A 16,283-nucleotide genomic window follows, 5' to 3' on the forward strand; every position below is an offset into this window, starting at 1 on the left:
CCCCCCCCTCCCTGGATTTTCTCCCCCCTCCCCCCCCCCTTATTTTCTTCCCTTTCAAACTTTTCCTGGGTTTTTGCCTTTCCCTGGATTGTTTTTTAGCCTCTCCCCGGAGGAATCTTTTTAAGGACTTTTCCTGGATACATAAGAAAAAAAAAAGGACTTTTCTTGGAGATTTTGGGGGTTTGTTTAGACTTTCCCTGGATTTTATTATTTTTTTTTTAAAGACTTCTCTTGGATTCTTCTTCTCCTGGGATAATTCAACAGCTCCAGAAGCAGCTGAAGTCGGGAGGGGAGCAGGAGGGGGAGGAAGGGGAAAGCAGAGAGCCGAAGCCAAACTCTAACAAATGAAAATGTTGGAGATTTGCTTGAAATTGGTGGGTTGCAAATCCAAGAAAGGGCTGTCCTCCTCCTCCAGCTGCTACCTAGAAGGTGAGTACCCAAAGGGGTCGAGAGCAGGAGGTGCCCCCACCACGGGAGCCCAAGAGCCCGGCCGGGCAGTCTCCGGCTCTTGGGCTCCCGTGGTGGGGCACCTCCTGCCTCCCATCACCGTCCCAGACACTTTCCTCCCTTATTTCGAGGCTGGAGGCCTTTTTCCTGTGGAGCTTGATGGAGTTGAGCAGCCTGGAGGACACCCCAAGTGCCTCCCATTAGCTGCAGTGTGTACAAAGGGAGTGCAGCTCTACCATTTATGGTTGTAGAATGTCAAATGATCTCCTCGGCTGAGCCCATCACCAAAGCCTCATCTCCCAGCCTCAGCTATTTTGTTTTTAACCCTCCCATCTTCTTTGGAGGTGAGGAGAGGGTGGTGGAGCGGAGATGAGTCCATCAGTGGAATATTTTCAGCCTGTGGTCATCACTTTGGTTGTCCCCTTGTGAGTTTGCTTTGCAGAGGCGTTCCTGGGACTGAGTTTCCCTGGGTGTTTGCCTTGAAGAGGTGGTGTTGGGGGGGGCACACTCGTGGTGTTTGGAGCTGCTGAGATGTTGAACAGATGGATCCAGCTGGTTCAGAGTCAAAGCTGGGTGACAGGCACTGTGGTGGGCTGCGGGGGACTTTGGGTGAGGGTTTGCTCGGTGTGACCTAGAGTTTGGGGCTGAGGTTTTGCTTAGTTGGGACTTGAGCTTTGGGCTGAGGTCTTGGTTGGTGTGGCCTTGAGTTTGGGCTGAGGTTTTGCTTGGAGTGGCCTTGAGTTTTGGGCTGAGGTCTTGCTTGGAGTGGCCTTGAGTTTTGGGCTGAGGTCTTGCTTGGTGTGGCCTTGAGTTTTGGGCTGAGGTCTTGCTTGGTGTGGCCTTGAGTTTTGGGCTGAGGTCTTGCTTGGTGTGGCCTTGAGTTTGGGCTGAGGTTTTGCTTGATGTGGCCTTGAGTTTGGGCTGAGGTCGTGCTTGGCATGGCCTCAGGCTTTGGGCTGAAGTCTTGCTCGGTGTTGTCCCTTCCCTGGCAGTATTCAAGGCCAGGCTGGATGAGGCCTTGAGCAACTTGGGCAGGTGGGAGGTGTCCCTGCCCATGGCAGGGGGCTTGGAACTGGATGATCTCTAAGGTCCCTTCCAACCCAACCCATTCTGTGATTCTATGCCCTCTACCCATGGGCTGAGGTCTTGCTTGGCATGCCCTCAAGCAAATTCTTCACCCCAGTGTGGCTTCATGCCCCGTCTGTGGAGCACCATTGTGCCCCTTAGCTGCCCTCTTGGGGCCATGTCCACCCCACTGGGGCCATCCTGGCTCCTTCAGCCTCTTCTGTGCTGCTGGAGGTTGCTCTGGTGAGGGCAGCCTGCGTGCCAGCAGGGCTCTGCTCCCTGCTCAGCAGCTGCTTTCCTGGGGCCTGGGGAAGTGGCTGTTGCTCAACCCTGGAATATTCAGTGGAGAAAAAGGTCCTCGGAAGTTCAGAGCTGAGGAATCTGAACGCTGACAAACAGCTTCTGGTGGCAAACCCCTTCAAAGGGCTCTCAGATCAAGGGGCTGTGTTTATCAGAGGCATTGAGAGGCTCTGGAGAACTTTCTGCTGTCTGAAATCAAACAACAGTTTCCAGAGGATGACTTCTGCCCCTCCCCCCCCCCCCCCCCCCCCCATTTCAAGTTTCAGAAACCTCCCAGTTGGGTGGATGCACACAACCCATTTTGATCTGAGTTCCTGGGTGATCTCCTAGGGCTGGAGAGCCTCTCCCCTTGGCTCTGGCATTGCTGGGGCACAGCCAAGCCTTGAGCTCTGAGCCCTGCTGGACCTCTGCGTTCTGTGCCCTTGGATCTTTCAACACAGGCAGCCAGCATCTGGGGCCTCTCTTCCCTGCAGGAATGAAAGCTGAGGGATGATGTTACAAGGGTGGTACCCTGCGAGTCTTCTCTTTTGTGTGTGTGTGACAGCCACTCCCCCTCCCCAATGGCCCTGCAGTTGTGTAACAGGATTGGAGCAGGAGCTGGGCCCTGTGGGCAGCCTGGAGCTAAGGACCTGGTCACTGACCCAGGAAACGTGGGGAGGATTCCACCTTCTGCTTCCCCGAGCCCCGGGGGGAAGACTTGGGCTTTGGGATAGGGTTGGAAAGGAGCTTTGGAGCAACTTGGGAATGCTCTTCTCTCAAAGCAGCTTGGTCTCAGTTCTCAGCTCAGCAAAACCAAAGGCAGCATCCCAGGGATGTGGTGATCAGCCTCAGGGCTGGGGCTCTTTGAAGAGAGGCAGCCCAGGACCCACTGTGAGCAGCTGTGGGGCTCCTGGGGAGCAGGATGGGAGGTGGTTGGTTGAACACCTTCTGTTGGGGCTGGGTTTGTTCCAAGGCTGATTTGGAGGTGGGCACCCAGGTACTCAGAACTGCTGGCTCTCCATGGTGGTCCTCTTCTGAAGGCTTTTCTTGCTCTGCTGGGCTGCAGGAGTGAAGGTTGTCTGCAGAGCTGCTGCTGGTGGTGTGGGGGGATGGCAGGTGCCACATCCCATGGAGAAGTTGAGGCCTGCTCTTAACTTGGTCAACAAGAAGTTTGGGCTGGTTCTGAGGCTGCTGAGGCCTGACACTGATGTTGGAGCTGGCCAGTTGCTGTCCCCTCAGTTCTGTTCCCACCAGGAAATATCATTTTGAGGGGGAGAGATCTGAACTTCTGTTGCCTGCTTTCTCCCTTCTGCCCATGCCAAGCTGAGGAGCTGCTTGCCCACTTCACACCAAGAAAGGGTAAAGAGGAGGAGGGAGAGAGGCACAGCAGAGGCTGCTGCCAATCTGATCTGGATACAGAACGTGTCCCAAATAGGGGCTGGAATGGCCCTGCTGCCTTCCTGGGCTGCCTGAGGGGCAGAAGCTTTGTGTAAAACCTGTCAGAGTTCTCTGTGATGTTTAAAAACCATTCTGGGGGCACTAGGGAAGTCCTTTGCTGGCTGCCTGCAGTGGTTTCTCCCCTGCTGGCAGACTGGCTCTTTTCTTTTCCCCTCTTGTTTTGGACACCAGGTCTTGTCCCAGCTCCAGGAGCCAAGCCTGGGGAGGAGCAGCAGCCTGCAGCCATTGCCCTGTCCCTGGAGAGTTTCTCTTCATGTGCTTGGGCACACAGCTGAGCCAGAGCCAAACCTGCAGAGCCAATGGCTCCTCCTGTCCTGGCTCAGCAGACAGCCTTTGGTGCTAGCCCAGGCCATGGAGCTGCTCTGCTGGCCAAACCATCCCCAGGATTCATATTTATAGAGGGTCAGAGGAGAATTCTGCTCTCTGGGTGATTCCACAGCCTGGAGAGGTGGTGCTGTGTTGGGTGGGTTTCTGAGGCACCCTGATACACAATCATGCAATTGTTTGGGCTGGAAAAGACCTCTAAGATCATTGAGTCCAAGCATCAGCCCAGCCCCACCATGGCCCCAGGTGCCATGGCCACAGGTTTCTTGAACACCTGCAGGGATGGGACCTCCACCACCTCCCTGGACAGCCTGTGCCAGTCCCTGACCACTGCTGCAGCAAAGAAACTCTTTTAATCTCCAGCCTAAACCTCCCCTGGAGCAGCTTGAGGCCATTAGCTCTTGTTCTGTCATTGATTACTGGGGAGAAGAGGATCCCTCAGGAAGGGGAATTGCATTCAGGCAGCATTCCTGCCTGCCAGGGAAGAGCCTGCTGCTTGCTTCCTCTCTTCCTTGGCTGTGTTTTGCTGCTCACCTCCTGGCCTCTCCTCTCCCATCGCTCAGCAGTGTTCTCTCAGAGCTGTCTCTGCCTTTGTGTGCTGGTTATCTGCTGCTTCCAGGCCTTCTTACCTGCCTCAGCCTCATTAAAACTCTGCCTGCCCTTTCTCCTGGGCTGTGTGGAGGAAAGGCTCATTCTGACTGTCTTCAGACCCCAAACTGGTCATTCCCCAGACACATTCCTCCTCCCCTGGGCAGTCTGGGGGCTGCTTATTAAACCAGGGAGCTCAAACAGGAAATCTTGATGATTTGTTTGATTTTGCTTCTGCTTTCTCTCCCCACAGCTCAGAAATGGCCAAATTTCTCTCCTTGTGCTCCCTAGTGAGGCAGCCAAGGCCAGGGGGTACAGGTACATGGGGAGCCCAAGCTGCAGGAGGAGGGCCTCTCGCTGGAGGAGGTCTGGATGGGAGAGGCTGCATCTGTCTGGGCACTTCTTCAGAAATGCACAGTACTGAAAAGTGGTCATCTGGCCTCAGCTGGCTGTCACAGAGCCGTGGAATCAGAATATCCTGAGGTGGAAGGGACCCCTAAGGGGGATCAAGTTCGACCAGAGCAGGGGCAGCAGGCCCTGGCCCAGGGAGGTGGTGGAGTCCCCATCCCTGCAGGAAGCATCTGGATGTGGCAGCTGGGGCCATGGTTTGGTGGCCATGGTGGTGGTGGGTTGGAGGCTGGACTGGGTGGTCTTAGAGGGCTTTTCCAACCCAGACTATTCCATGAGCCCCTGGCAGCAGTGGCCTTGGCTGCTGGAGGTTGTGAGCCTGTGCTGTGGGTGGGTGACAGCAGAGGCTGAGCCTGGGTGAGCCCCAAACCCTTCTGCTGTTTGGAGAGATCTGCCCTGCAGGTTTTGATTTTCAATCCATCTTCCATCAGGCTGAGAGAATCCCTGAGGAGCACTGGGGACATCCTGGGGCAGGGGGCAGCTGCTCCCTGGTGTGTGCTCAGGGACACTGAGTTGGATGTTTTCAGTCTGTAGCTCTTCTGCCATTGAGCAGGGGAAAAGGAGAGCAGGGGGGATGCAGGGAAAGGAGCAGCTCTGGGCAGCACATGCTGTGCCCCCAGAGGGATGCCAGCCTGTGCCCTGTGCCCCCTCACTCTGGAGACCTCATGGCAAAGATGCCAGCAGAGTCTGCAAGCCCACAGGATGTTTGCTTTGTGGGGACACAGGAGGTCTCCTTCCCTGGGGACTGTGTAGGAGCTGAGCCTCTGCTGGGCCTCTGCTGCTTTTCCAGCCCTTCCCTTCTCTCACTGGAGGGAATTTGCTTCCCTTGGTCTGGAGCAGAACTGTTGATGCTGAGAGCTTCTGCCACGGTCCCTTGCAGTGGTTGGTGGCTTGGTGTAAGCAGCCAGGAGGTAGGGAGGCTGTGAAAGCTTTGCCTGTGCAAACACAAACAGCTCCTGGGGAGGACAGTGTGAGGGGGAATGAAGGAACTGCTGTGGCTCAGCATGGAAGCTGCTGGAGCCTGCTCCACTTCAGCCTGGGCTGGTGGGAGGTGTCCCTGCCCGTGGCAGGGGGGCTGCAGCTGGGGGATCTTCAGGTCCCTTCCAATGTAAACTGTTCTGTGGTTCCTTAAGGGTCACCAAGCAGCTGCTGGTGGTGAACTGGGTGCCAGCACTTCCCCAGGACTCCTCCCAAGAGCCCAGGTGCCACCTGGAGCACGGTGTGAGCAAAGTCCTGTGGTGCTGGGACATGGCACAGGACAAAGAGGATGCATGGCAGGAGTCAGAGCACAGAGATACCTTTGAACTGTGCTCTCTCCCTGCCCCACAGCTGAGCCAGGACAGCCTCCCGTGGCTCCTGCAGCCAGGCTGACTTACTGGGAGGACTCCAGGCTGCTGGAGAGCTCAGCAGGGCTGGAGACCTCAGCAGGGCTGCAGAGCTGGAGGTAGAGCCAGCAGCAGGAGGTGCAGAAGCTGCGGTGTGAGAGGGACTCTCATGAACAGCTCTGATCCCTGCTCTGGGGGACTGCAGCTGGGGGGGATGGGAGCTGCTGGCAGCTCTGCTCCCACATGGCCACATCCTGTCTGCTCCTCCAGCTTCAGAGCTCTGTGTCCAGGGCCTGGAGGCTGTCCTCCAGACCCTCAGCAGTGTGTTTTGTCATGGTCTGTCAAGCTTCTGCTGCACTCAGGTCACCACAGCTCTGCTCTCCCCTTTACTCTCTTCAGGGTTGATTCAGGGCCTCATCCTGCCTTTCCCACTGCCCTTCAAGCTTCATTTGGTTACCTCCTTCCCCACCCTGGGGTTCCAGCCTTCTGGAAGTGCCAGGATCTGGGTCTTGCATGTCTCCTGCCCAGCAGTGTTCACACATGGGTGCCCTTTTCACAAGGGCTGGTAGGGACAGGAGAGGAACAGGCTGGAGCTTGAGGAGGGCAGAGGCAGGCTGGAGGAAATTCTTGGCAGTGAGGCTGGGGAGGCTCTGGCACAGGCTGCCCAGAGAGGCTGTGGCTGTCCCCTCCCTGGAGGTGTTCAGGGCCAGGCTGGATGAGGCCCTGAGCAGCCTGGGCTGGTGGCAGGGGACCCTGCCCATGGCAGGGGGTTGGAGCTGGCTGGTCCCTTCCAACCCAAACCATTCTGAATCCATTGGGGTGCTGGTGGCTGAGCAGGGCAGGGGGAGTCAGCTTGGAGGATTCAGAGGACAGGAGCCCCTCTGTGTGCAGCATCTCTGGACTCACAGGGGAGGCTTGGGAGGTTCAGCAGCTTCTGATACCTGCCTTTCACATCCCTTGCTCCTGCTGGGCTCTGGGTTCCATAGAATTGTTAGGGTTGGAAGGGACCTCAAGGATCATCTAGTTCCAGGCCCCCTGTTTGCAGGGACCCAGCCCTCCCTGACTGTCACCACAGCTGCTGGGGGCTGCTGGGTTTGGAATGGTGATGTCTCCTGGTTCACACCAAAGCTCTGCTGCCTGCTCCAGGTGGGTCCTGAAGGTGGAACTCCTTGGAGTGTCTCCAGTCACTGCAGCACCCTCTTTGAGGAGGGAACTTAATGGGCTTGACAGCATCAAAGTGTTTTCCCGGGGAGATGATTACAGCTTCATTTGCTGTTCCTTTGGCTCATTGTTCCTCTCCAGGCAAACTCAGGCTGCTAAAAAATACATTCTCCTGCAGGAAGCAGGCTTGGAGTGGTGCCAGGAGAGGTTTGGGTTGGATAGTAGGAAGAATTTCTCCCCTGGAAGATTAGTCAGGGACTGGCACAGGCTGCCCAGGGAGGTGGTGGAGTCCTCATCCCTGGAGGTGTTCAAGAACCCTGTGGCCTTGGCTCTTGGGGCCATGGTTTGGTGGCCATGGTTTGGTTGGGTTGATGCTTGGACTCCATGATCTTAGAGGGCTTTTCCAACCCAAACAATTCTGTGATGCTCTGTCAGGGTGCTTTAGAAACCTGCAAGCACAAGGTTTCCACTGCTGCCTGTCCTGGGCTGGAGCAGCACAGCTGGAGGTGGCACCCTGGGGGCACAGCTCCCTGCAGGGTCACTGCCCCAGCTCTGGAGCCGTGCTCAGAGGGGAAGGTTTGTCATGAAGCCACAGAATGGTTTGGCTTGGAGAAGTCCTTTGAGCTCATTCAGTCCAAGCATGATCTGACTCTGGCAAGGCTGGGGCTGAGCCATGGCCCTCAGCACCACATCCCTGCCTCTTGGAAACCCCTCCAGGGCTGGGGACTCGAGCAGCTCCCTGGGCAGCCTGTTCCCATCTTTGAGAACCCTTAGGGTGAAGAAGTTTCTTCTAATGGCCAACCTGAACCTCCCCTGGGGCAACTTGAGGCCATTTCCTCTCTTGTCCTATCCTTTGTTACTAGGAAGAAGAGACCAACCCCACCTGGCTGCAAACTCCTCTCAGGGAGCCATAGAGAGCCAGAAGGTCTCCCCTGAACCTCCTCTTCTCCAGTTCCCTCAGCTGCTCCTCACCAGCCCTGCTCTCCAGGAGCTCCTCTTTGCAGCAGCCACTGCAATAAATATTCTCTGATGTGCTTGGAGCTGTTTGATGCTCCCTGAGTGTCACACACCTCACAGACTGCAGCCTGCAGAACCCTTTGGTGCTTGGTTTTGCCTCAGCTGTGAAGCTCAGTTTTGAGGAATCTGTTTAGCTGGAGGTGTCTCAGGGTTCCTGAAGGTTCCTTGTGTGAAGTGTGCTCAGCACTGGGCTCTGCTTTCCCGAGCAGCAGGCAGGAGAGAGGGCAACGAAACCAAGCACAGCTTTGTGCTCAGAACAAGAGGGGAAATGATTCAAAACGCTGTGAGGAAGCCGAGGGCAGAGCTGGCTCTTAAGTACCACCTCTTCCAAAGCCCCTCCTGCCTGCTGCTCTCTGCTGCACGTTGTGGCCATTCCATTTAGAGGCTAATTAAGGGATTTATCTCTGAAAGGTCTGGGGTTTGTTTTCAGATGTAACCACTCCAGCAGTTTGCCATGAGCCAGAGGATTTACAGGCAGCAAACAGCCGACGTGAGCAGCATTTATTTGGTGGAGGAAGGGAAGGAGGGAGGGAGGGAGAGGGCTTTCCCTCTCTTGCATGCCAGGGGAGGCAGGAGCTGAGGGACAGCTCTGGGACAAGGCTGCCCTGCCTATGTGGCAGGAGAGCTGCGTTAAAGAGCCGGCCTGAGCTGAGCTCTGAGACTTGAGGAGCAGCCATGTCGAGAAACACGTGTGTGGGTGAAGCAGATGGCTTTGAGCAGCAGAAGTGACCCTGCTTTTCCCTCTCTGCTCCTGCAGAAGCCCTTCAGAGACCTGTGGTGTCCGACTTCGAGCCCCAGGGTCTGAGCGAGGCAGCTCGCTGGAACTCCAAGGAGAACCTCCTGTCCTGCCCCAGTGAAAATGATCCCCACCTCTTTGTTGCACTCTATGACTTCGTGGCGAGTGGGGACAACACTCTCAGCATAACTAAAGGTAAGGCAGCTGGGCAGAGCGGCCCTGGCAGCGTGTGAGGAGGTGTGGAAGGAGAAGTCGCCCTGCGGTGACTCAGCTCCCCGCCAAAGCCTGTGGGCTTCCTTCTCTGGCCCATGCAAACGTCTCACAAAGCCCTCAGCCATCCAGGCCACCTGACCTTGTTGCACTGGGCAAGGAACTGGTTGCCAAAACTCTGTTAGGAGCATAAAATCCTCTGAGCTGGGCTGGGTTTGGATGCTGGCCTTGCTCCCTGTCAGCCAGCGCAGGGCCTGCATGCAAGAGAGCTGTGCAGCTGCTGTGCCCTCCCTCAGTCCTCTTCCTGAGCTGTTCTCCCGGTCACATCTGCTCACCTGGCTAACTGAAACGACTTGTCTAATTGCTTCTCCACTCCTGGTCTCTCCCAGCCCCACCAAGCCAGCTCAGTGCCGCTGGAATCTGCTGGGTTCCTTTCCCAAGCTCCAGCGGCCCAAGAGCTGCTGCGGGGCTGCAGGAGAGCCTGGCGGCACCCCGAGGCCTGCCCAGGGCTTGGCTTGGCTCTGAGGGGTGCCCTGGAGCTTAAAGCAAGCCTCACGCCGGCTGCTGGGCCGGATCCCCGCCGCTGGAGGCGCTGCCCGCCGCGTCAGCCGGCAGGAGGCTGGCAGCGCCGCGGCCGCGCCTGAGCGCCCCTTCTCGTGCCCAGGTGAGAAGCTGCGCGTGCTGGGCTACAACCACAACGGGGAGTGGTGCGAGGCCCAGACCAAGAACGGGCAGGGCTGGGTGCCCAGCAACTACATCACCCCTGTGAACAGCTTGGAGAAGCACTCCTGGTACCACGGCCCGGTGTCGCGGAACGCCGCCGAGTACCTGCTGAGCAGCGGCATCAACGGCAGCTTCCTGGTGCGCGAGAGCGAGAGCAGCCCCGGCCAGAGGTCCATCTCCCTGCGCTACGAGGGCAGGGTCTACCACTACAGGATCAACACTGCCTCTGATGGGAAGGTAGGCTGGGGGCCCTCCAGGCCTGGAGGGAAAATCTCACTGCTGTGCTTTGCCCGCCGGCTGCGCAGCGTCGAGCAGTAGGAGTGGAGCTGAGCAGCTCCTGGCAGTGAGGCTGGGGAGGCTCTGGCACAGGCTGCCCAGGGAGGCTGCGGCTGCCTCCTCCCTGGAGGTGTTCAAGGCCAGGCTGGATGAGGCCTGGAGCATCCTGGGCTGGTGGGAGGTGTCCCTGCTCATGGCAGGGGGTTGGAACCGAATGAGCTTGAAGGTCCCTTCCAAGCCAACCCATTCCATGAGCCTGTGACTCTCTGAGTTGTGACTCCTGGGCACTGTGTTTGTCCTCTGCAGTCACAGTAAGCTCTGAGATTCAGCATGGCTGTGACAAAAGAGCTTTACACCTTTCAGCTAACATCTGGTGGGCTCTGATACAGCTCAGCAGTGAAACACTTTGAGGTAGGAGATAGCAGAGCTGCATCAGAGCTGAATGCTACAGGCAACATTAAGGAGAGGTTCTGAGGATGAATTCTTGACCTGTGTCACAGAATGGTTTGAGTTGGAAGGGACCTTAAAGATCATCCAGTTCCAACCCCCTGCCCTAGACAGAGCCACCTCCCACCAGCCCAGGTTGTTCAAGGTCTTATCCAACATGGTCTTAAACACTTCCAGGGATGAGATGTCCACAGCCTCCCTGGACAACCTGTTCCAGTGTCTCCCCATCCTCACTGTCAAGAGTTTCTTCCTAAAGTCCAATATAAATCTCCCCTGCTGTAGTTTCAATCCATTCCCCCTCATCCCATCACCACATCCCCTTAGAGGAATTCCCTCTCCAGCTCTCCTGTAGCCCCCTGCAGGGATGGAATCTTCAGAAGGCAGTCTCTGCCCCTGCCAGAAGAGTCAGTGCCTGTTGCTAACAGTTCAGTAAATACTGGGGACAGAAAGCTTTTTTTTGAGCTCTTCTGCAGTATTTGTAACTCCTTTTGGTTTCTCTGCAGTATTCCTGTGTGAGCAGTGGAGGCTGGGAGGCTGCTTCCCTTCCCTTCCCTTCTCCATGGGCCCTGGCTGCAGTTCCTTCATTCATTTGCTGTGTGCCATGGCAGTGGTGCCAGGCCATGCTTTGGGGGTGCTGCAGAGAAATGTCTTGGCCAGGTTTTGGGTTGAGTTTCATGGAAACACTTCTGCTGGCACTGGATTGCAGAAAATCCCACCCCTGGCTTGTACCCAAGCTCCTGAGGTCCTGTGAACCATGGGGCTGGAGCGTGGCTGTGCTGAGGCTCTGCTTGCCAGCACCTAGCAGATAGAATCATGGAGTCACCTGGCTGGAAAAAACCCAAGTGATGGAGCCATGGAATCACAGGATGGCTTAGGCTGGAAGAGACCTTAGAGATCATCCAACCCAACCTCCCTGCCGTGGGCAGGAGGCCAACCAGAACCTAACATCTCCCTGCACGCAGCTCTTAGGCCCTCAGCACCTCATCCAAACATCATCTGAACACCTCCAGGGATGGGGACTCCACCACCTCCCTGGGCAGCCTGTGCCAGTGCTTGGTGACCCTTTCAGTGGAGAAATTGTTCCTAATATCCAGACTAAACCTCCCCTGGTGCAGCTCGGGGTGAGCACTTGGCCTTGATCTCAGAGGTCTCATCCAGCCTCAACAGTTCTGTGGCCTGCAGCTGATGGGGGTTGGAAAGACAACACTGAGAAGCTGCACTGACCAAGAGCTGTGGCTCCTGGGCTCTGGCTCTTCATGCAGGGATGAGCCAAGAGGCAGCCAGAGCCCTCCCCACCACCAGCACCCTTCAGCAGGGGCCATTTGCCAGGGGCATGCATCAGGTGCTGGAGCCTGCAGCCTGCTCCCTTCAACCCCCTGGGTGCTCAGTTTCCTGAGCAGGAAACTGTGACACCAGTGCTGCTGGGCTGGGGTTTCCCATGCTCTTCCCACCTCTAAAAGCTGAGGAGCTGGGGAGAGCAGAGCTAATGGCTTTCATTTTCCCTGTGTGGACTGGGGGCTGCTGCAGCAGGCCCCTGGCTCCGAGCCGCTCGTGTCACGCTCCATTAGCTGCGTCGCAGCGGAGCGTGGCTCTGCTGAAGGAGAGCTCTTACCTTCCCCTCCCTCAGCACCTGGGGCCTTCCCAGCCAGCTGGATCATTACTCAGCCTGTCCAGGGGATTTAATATCTGCTGGTGCTGCAGTGAGGATGAATGGTTTCTGTGGGATCATGTCCTGTAACTAGGAGAAGAGGCTGGCAGGAGAAAGAGGTGTTGGAGAAATGTGTGGAGCAAGTGCTGCTGGGCACAGAGGTGTGCTGTGGCCAGGCTGAGCTCCTGGGGAGCACTGAAGGCTCCAGGCTTCCTCCTGGGGAGCACTGAAGGCTCCAGGAAGAAGACCAGGGGTCTTTGTGTCTGCAGTCTTCATTTTAGCCTTCTGTTGGAGTGTTAAAAAGGCACCAGGGAGGAGGTTCTGTGCCTCACAGCAGGTTTGATTCACTGCTAATGATTTTACTGCTGGGTTATTGATCGGTGCCCATCACCAGGTGGAGCTGACCAGCTGCAGAAGGCTCTGCAGGAGCCTGGGCCAAGAGCCCCTGGTTTGCTAGTGACACTTAAAGGAGAATTCAGGCAGGTGGAAATGTCAGCACCCCGGCAGTGAGGATGGAATTGAGATACCAAGGGTGACAGCTCCCTGCTGCCCAGGGCTTCTAGGAAGGCATTTCCACCCTCCCACCAGTCTGATGCTCTTCACACTCTCCCCTGCCCTGGCTCCAGCCCCACGCATGGGTTTGCCCCTGGGTCCCTGCGCTCCCCACCCCAGCCACGCTCACTCTCGGCGCAGCGCTGCGGGGAGGGCGCCGGGGCGAGGGCAGGCTGCCTGGGCGCCGCCTGAAGGGAGCTCTCTCTGTCCCCTTGGTCCCCAGCTGTACGTCTCCTCGGAGAGCCGCTTCAACACCCTGGCAGAGCTGGTGCACCACCACTCCACGGTGGCCGACGGGCTGATCACCACCCTGCACTACCCCGCGCCCAAGCGCAACAAGCCGACCATCTACGGCGTCTCCCCCAACTACGACAAGTGGGAGATCGAGCGCACAGACATCACCATGAAGCACAAGCTGGGCGGGGGGCAGTACGGGGAGGTGTACGAAGGGGTCTGGAAGAAGTACAACCTCACCGTGGCCGTCAAGACTCTCAAGGTAGGGGCTGGAGGCTCTGCAGCCTTCCTCTCTCTGTGTCCCAGCGGCGAGCGAGGCCGGGCTGGCTGCTGGCCCGCAGGCCTGGTGAGGCACCGCGGCGCTTGGGTTGTGGCTTCATGGAGTGGGTCGGGTTGGAAGGGAAAGGAAGGGACAGGAAAGATCATCCAGTTCCAGCCCCCTGCCGTGGGCAGGGACACCTCCCACCTGACCAAGCTGCTTGAGGCCTCATCCAGCCTGGCCTCCAGCACTCCAGGGAGGAGGCTTCCACAGCTTCCCTGAGCAACCTGTTCCAGTGTCTCCCTACCCTCCCTGGAAAGGATTTCTTCAGAATAGAATAGGAATAGGAATAGAATAGGAATAGAATAGGAATGGAATAGGAATAGGAATGGAATAGGAATAGGAATAGGAATAGAATAGGAATGGAATAGGAATAGGAATGGAATAGGAATAGGAATAGGAATGGAATAGGAATAGGAATGGAATAGGAATAGGAATGGAATAGGAATAGGAATGGAATAGGAATAGGAATGGAATAGGAATAGGAATGGAATAGGAGTAGAATAGAATAGTATAGGAATAGGAATAGAATAGAATAGAATAGAACCGAACCAGGTTGGAAGAGACCTTCAAGATCATCACGTCCAACCCATCAACCAATCCAACTCACCTAATCAACTAACCCATGGTACCAAGCACCCCATCATGTCTCCAGTCTTCAGTCTCAATCTGCCCTCCTCAAGCTTCAATCCATTCCTTCTCATCCTGTCACTCCCATTGCCAAAAGTCCTTCCCCAGCTCCTTCAGGTGCTGGAATCATAGAACCAATAAGGTTGGAAAAGACCTCAGACATCACCAAGTCCAACCTGTCACCCAAGACCTCCTGACTACTAAACCATGGCACCAAGTGCCACGTCCAATCCCCTCTCTGAGGTCTCCCTGGAGCCTTCTCTTATCCAGGCTGAACAGCCCCAACTCTCCCAGCCTGTGCCCTGTTCCCTGTCTAGTGGGAGGTGTCCCTGCCCGTGGCAGGGGGTTTGGAACTGGATGATCTTTAAGGTCCCTTCCAACCCAACCCATTCTGTGATTCTCTGCCTCCTCTTTTCTGTGCTGTAGACCTGGGGCTGAGTGGTTTGGAAAGAGTTTGATCTTGTGGTTTGCTGTGGTGCCTGAGACACCTGAGGCCATCCCCAGTGCCAGGGAGGTAAAGCTGAGAGCAGTAGGCAGTGCCCTGCTGTGCAGGGGCTGGCAGGGGGGAGCTCTTCAGGGAGGAGCACACCACCCCCAGCTGGGGTTTGGAGGACAGCTGGGGACTGGGAAATTCAAAGGCTGTGCTTCAGGGAGGCTTCACATGGTTTGATCTTCTGCCTTCTGTGGGGTGTCTCCCAAAAGCCAACCTCCCTGGGTACCTGGGAGTCCTCAGCAGCTCTTCCCAGCTGCTCCTTAAGCAAAAGATCCAAGAGGAGGAAAAAGTGGAGGCAGGCTGAAAGCCATTAGAATTCATTAAGTGGCTTTAATGAGGAGCTGGATAATCAGCTGTGTTGCTGGCTCTGCTCCCTGCTTTGTGTCTCCTGCTTGCCTTGTCTCTGGGAATGCAAATAGTGCTCTGTGGGTTCAGGAGGTCACTGCTTAATTCATTTATGTTTATAGAAACGTCTCGAGATCTTCTGGCACCTTCCACACGCATCCCATTTGATTGCCTAACAGCAGCTTATGCTAACTTGACACCAGGCTCTCCCTCCTCCAGTGGGGATGTGGTTTGGGCTGGCAGAAACAAACAGAGCTGGGGGGGGTGTTGGGGGTGTTTGTTTCTTTCTCTTTCTTGCAATGGAAATGTTGAAGTGGAAGGAAGTGTGGAGAGGCTTCGCTGTCGGGGGAGGAGCAGGTCCTTGATTTGGGGGAAAAGATCTCCTCTTGTGCTCCCAGCAGCAGCTCCCTCGGTGCTTCTGGGTTGCTATGGTTGCAGAAAGTATTTTCATTTTGGCCTTTTTTGGACTCTGGAGGTTCCTGCTGCTGCTCCCCAGCGGAGGAGAGTCCAAGTGGCAGCTTGCACAGGGAGCCAGTGACACCTAGTGTTGTCCCTGCTTGGGGACTGCGGGGCGCGCTCTGGGGGCCGTCCCGGGGCTGGGATGGGACCAGGTTTAATGGCAAATGCCTGTTTACAGCAGAAGCAGACTCTGGCTCTTCCCTGGAACGCTGTTTGCTGTAGCATCCCCTCTCCTGCTGCTGCTTGCGGGGCGAGGGCTGATGCCTGCTGCCTCCTTCGGCTCCCAACTGTAGCTCGCTGCTTTCATTCCCTCCTCTCTGAACCCCCTCAACAGAAGCCAGTTGAGTGTTACCCCATCAAATCTGTTTGTGCACAAAGAGAAAGCTTAACACAGAGCATGACTGTTTCAAATATCTCCAATAAATATTTGATGCAACATGACTCCAAGTGGCTCAGAGCGTGCTGAGGAGCAGCCACGTTCCACCGGGGACCGCAGGAAGAACCAAGAGGAGGGCTGAGAAAGGCTTCAGCCCACAGTTATGCAGCCTTAAAAGCAAATTGCTAATCTGCCTTCCCTAAATGCATCAGTCTGCTGCCTGGCAGGTGGGATTAGAGCTTCCTTCAAAGTTTTGGGAAACACTTTTCAAATCCCATTTAGAGCCCAGGCCCCCAGGGGAAAACAAAGCCCTGGGCAGGCTCTGCGCAGCCCTGCGAATGACTCACTTTTGTTTTCCTCTGAGAGCATCATTTGCAAAACTTTCTGTGGCTCTTCTTGTTCCTTCCTCCTCTTCTTGTTCCTTCCCTCCTCCCCCCACCCCACCTCCACCTCTACTTCAGGTATTGCTACAAGGAAGATAAGAGGGAGGGAAGGAAAGAGGAGAACCGATGCTCGCTGCGGCTTCTCGGGGAGCAGCGCTGCTTGCGAACGCCCCTGCGCTGTTCAGTGTGCTGTCAAGTACCTAAATGGAGCTCCTGGCTGGCTCTCAGGGCTCTGGGTGGCACAAGGAGGCTCTCAGCACGGCACAGGCTGTTCCTCAGCTCTGGGAAGTGCAGGACAATGCTTTGCTGCTTAGATGCTCCCCATTAAAATCCATCCCTGGGAGCTCAGCGAGCCACACAGGGCACATCGGCTGTCATGA

The 16,283-nt window shown here is 56.3% G+C and overlaps 1 protein-coding gene across 2 annotated transcripts in view; it reads left to right on the forward strand.

The window, feature by feature from the left end:
• Positions 1-16,283, forward strand: part of ABL1 (ABL proto-oncogene 1, non-receptor tyrosine kinase) — a 78,097-nt gene that overhangs the window by 47,374 nt on the left and 14,440 nt on the right. Inside the window, exons 1-4 of one of the 2 annotated variants that reach the window (XM_054174208.1) lie at positions 316-429; positions 8,830-9,003; positions 9,683-9,978; positions 12,888-13,160. In XM_054174208.1, the coding sequence (XP_054030183.1) occupies positions 345-429; positions 8,830-9,003; positions 9,683-9,978; positions 12,888-13,160 (828 nt within the window). In that variant the 5' untranslated portion in view covers positions 316-344. Of the gene's footprint in view, positions 1-315; positions 430-8,829; positions 9,004-9,682; positions 9,979-12,887; positions 13,161-16,283 lie in introns of those variants that run through there. The other variant, XM_054174207.1, reaches the window with a different exon arrangement.

Source organism: Dryobates pubescens, chromosome 29, assembly GCF_014839835.1.
Source record: "Dryobates pubescens isolate bDryPub1 chromosome 29, bDryPub1.pri, whole genome shotgun sequence".
NCBI lineage: Eukaryota > Metazoa > Chordata > Aves > Piciformes > Picidae > Dryobates > Dryobates pubescens.